The sequence below is a fragment of the Populus nigra genome, chromosome 7 (assembly GCF_951802175.1).
Source record: "Populus nigra chromosome 7, ddPopNigr1.1, whole genome shotgun sequence".
In the NCBI taxonomy this organism is placed as follows: Eukaryota; Viridiplantae; Streptophyta; class Magnoliopsida; order Malpighiales; family Salicaceae; genus Populus; species Populus nigra.
This window is the reverse complement of record NC_084858.1, coordinates 14,786,396-14,789,519: the sequence shown is the minus strand read 5'-3', so window position 1 is coordinate 14,789,519 and position 3,124 is coordinate 14,786,396. Positions and strand designations below refer to the sequence as shown.

Sequence of the window (3,124 nt, the reverse complement as noted above, 5' to 3'; positions counted from 1 at the left end):
CTTCTTCCAACTAGACAGACTAGCTCTCTCTCTCTATATATATATATATATCTTAAACTTGAAGCCTCTACAGAAGCATCCCGAATCTAACTAACTATATATCTATTATATATCCAATAAGCACTGTACTCATGGAAATTTGAACGTCAACATATCACCGACAACGGTAGTTGGTGTTGTAGGTGCCTGCCCGAATTATTAGACAACATATGTCCAACTAGCCTATATATATATATCGCAAATTAACTACATATTGGAGTTGACAAACATGCATGGAACAATGACATTTTATCCTAGAGCGCGTGTGTGTGTCAGCATCCGAGTGTACACACACACACACACACATATATATATATATAACGTAACCAATTTGACAGTGAAAGCAAAGAAAACCTTACAACCAACTTGAAATTATGAAAGTTGCGTAGCGAAAGAATATCGAAAGAATCGTCATCATTACAGATCGAGCTTCGGAGTTTGGTCTAGTTTAGGTTGGTGGCTGGTTGTTCATAAACAATACCTCCAAGCCCCACTTGAAATATTTCCTACAACAAAAAAGGTACCCAGTTTTCTCATCGATCTCAATCTCTATCAGATATACAATATTTATATACCTATGTTTTCCAACATTTTATTATCATATATTGTTTTACTTCTTATTATTACTACTATTATATGATGCATGAATATGATCAGTACTGATGATTAGGTTTATATACATAACCCCAATTTGCTTAATCTTTACACCACGCTCCCTCTTAATTTTTCAACCAATCAAATATTCAAAAGCCCAAACTAATCCATGCATTTATTTTTAGATGATCAACGAGGACCCAGCAGTAACCTGTCTTGGTCAGTGAGGGAGTGGCGAAAGTGGCATCTGTGGCCATAAGGACAAACCCCGCCAGCAAGAACCATGCGGCAAGCTTGAGTCTTGTACCTTGGGTGCCTGATAACTGGACGTAGCTCGCCAATGCCATGAGCAAACTGACAATGGTTACCATAAGGACAGGTGCCTGTCTCTTGCCACTTGTTGCATAGCTCTGTCTTCCACATCCCTTGATTAAACACCTCCAACTCCATTCCAGCGGCTATTTCCTCCTCCGATCTCTTTTTCCCTCCTCCTGGCACGTACACCCTCTGCTGCATCTGCACAATCTAACGGAGTGAATGGTATTCGAATATCTTTTTCGATCAGATTAATAATATTGGCATAAAATATTGCACAGCCAATCCTTGACCAGTATTCGAAGGATCAAGGAGCATAAAATTTTTCACTGTGATTAACCAATAAATCAGTACTCTTTAAAGAAAACTTATCCAATTTTAATTGTGCATATATTCTTCTTCTGGATATTGGTAACAGACTCTATTGTACAAATTAAGCTTTAAATACATGTACATTACAATTTAATATTTAATTCGTCTACCCTTCTTTCAATTAATTCTGTAGTTTGTTGTAAAAATAAATAAAATAATATTATTAAAAGGTATTATTATACATCCAATCTGGACTAACAGAGAACCGATGATGGGATAAAATCTACGGCTATTATTTGCTAATATAAATAAAATATAACCCATCAATTAAGAAAATAGAAGAGACTAATAAATTATGAATTTCAAGATAACAGTGCGAACAAGAGAGGATGATGTTTTAAATATCAAACTGATAACTGCAGTTCTATATAGCATAACCGGACGAACTGGACACAGTAACTGAAACGAACACATAGTTCACGTGCTACGTTGCATAGCAATGGAAACTTGAAAGCTAAGCAAAACTCAAAGAAATCTCAACTAACCGATCCAGAAACGAGTTGATCGTGTTGACTCGCCACACGAGACCGAGTTGAGTTACTGCTAGCACTACCTCGACCGCCTCCATTGTTACTCACATTACCAGAAACCACTTGATTTACCTTCACAAAACCACTAGATCTGACGGAAATACTCTTCGGCAACGTCACTCTTTCTCTCTCCACATTATTAGCATTATTCCTTCTCTCAAATGCAACATCACGATTGTTTCCAAAAGTACGGTTCTGATGCTGCATCACGGCTGCTTCAGAGGAGAGACTGATAAGCTTGACAAGCTCACTATTTGTGACTCTGAGATCTGCATTTTCTCGACGAATCAACTCGAGTTCATTAGTTAGGGTTTGGAGGCGCGCGAGAGAGAGATTGTAGTGATCACAGAGGTCCTGGTAGTCGAGAATCAGTCGAGCTTGGCGGAGGCGGTTCTCCGTGGAGATTTCATCTGCGGCGGAGGAGGAGGAAGGGGAGGCGGTGGTGGAGGGTGTGAAAGAGAGCGAGTTCGGGAGCTGTGAAGGTTTTGGCGGGAAAATCGAGTGGTAGAGAGAGGTGAAATTGGAAGCAAATTGATCGTGATCGTTTGCTTGATGGCAATCAAACGGTGGTGATTGTGCAGCTGTTTTTGAATCAGACGGTGGTGATTCTGTTTTCTCCATTTCTTGATAGAAGAGAGAGAGAGAGAGAGAGAGAGAGAGAGAGAGATGAAGCTTCTTTACAGCATATATATATATATATATATATAAACGCCGGCTCTTACATCTGGTACTTACCAAATCATGATGGGTAATTTGTGAGAACCAATCGTGTTCGTCCTGGTGAACTCATCTGTCTTTTTTCAACACGTGGATGCAAGTTATTGGTTGGGAGTAGCGAGAGAAAACGGTGCAGTAACACGACAGCAAAATCTTTCAAAAAGATGTATGTTTCCCGCCAGGGGAAGTGAAAAACCGTTAGAGAAACAGTAACAGAAACAGAAAGCAGTTTTAGAGAGAGAAATTAAAAAACAAAAGTGGAGAGAGAGAGAGATAGGCAATGGATGCAAATGGGAGAGAGCAGTATATATATTATAATTAGTTAGATAGAAAAGGAAAGGTGGTTAGGAGGAGGAGGAGGAGATGTGGGTTGTGGTGGTGGTGGAGTGGCAAAGAAGGAAGGGAGGGAGGTGAAGGATGAATTTTGAAGGTTTTGAATATAAATCATGGCCATTGATTAAGGTATGGTTTGTATGTCTATTTTAAGTGAGGTTTTTTAATAATTTGGTTTTTGTTAGTATTGTTGCTTCTTTATCACTACTTTAACTAACCATGGT

At 39.0% G+C, this 3,124-nt stretch overlaps 1 protein-coding gene across 1 annotated transcript; it reads right to left on the bottom strand.

Moving 5' to 3' along the window:
* Nucleotides 1–384: 384 nt before the first annotated feature.
* LOC133698796 (zinc finger CCCH domain-containing protein 14-like) lies at nucleotides 385–2,862 on the bottom strand. Its single transcript, XM_062121865.1, has 3 exons — nucleotides 1,806–2,862; nucleotides 845–1,149; nucleotides 385–545 (listed from the first exon to the last, which is right to left on the bottom strand). Exons 1-3 carry the CDS (start codon nucleotides 2,469–2,471, stop codon nucleotides 488–490), a joined length of 1,029 nt encoding a protein of 342 aa, XP_061977849.1. The 5' UTR covers nucleotides 2,472–2,862; the 3' UTR covers nucleotides 385–487.
* Between the last annotated feature and the right edge of the window lie 262 nt (nucleotides 2,863–3,124).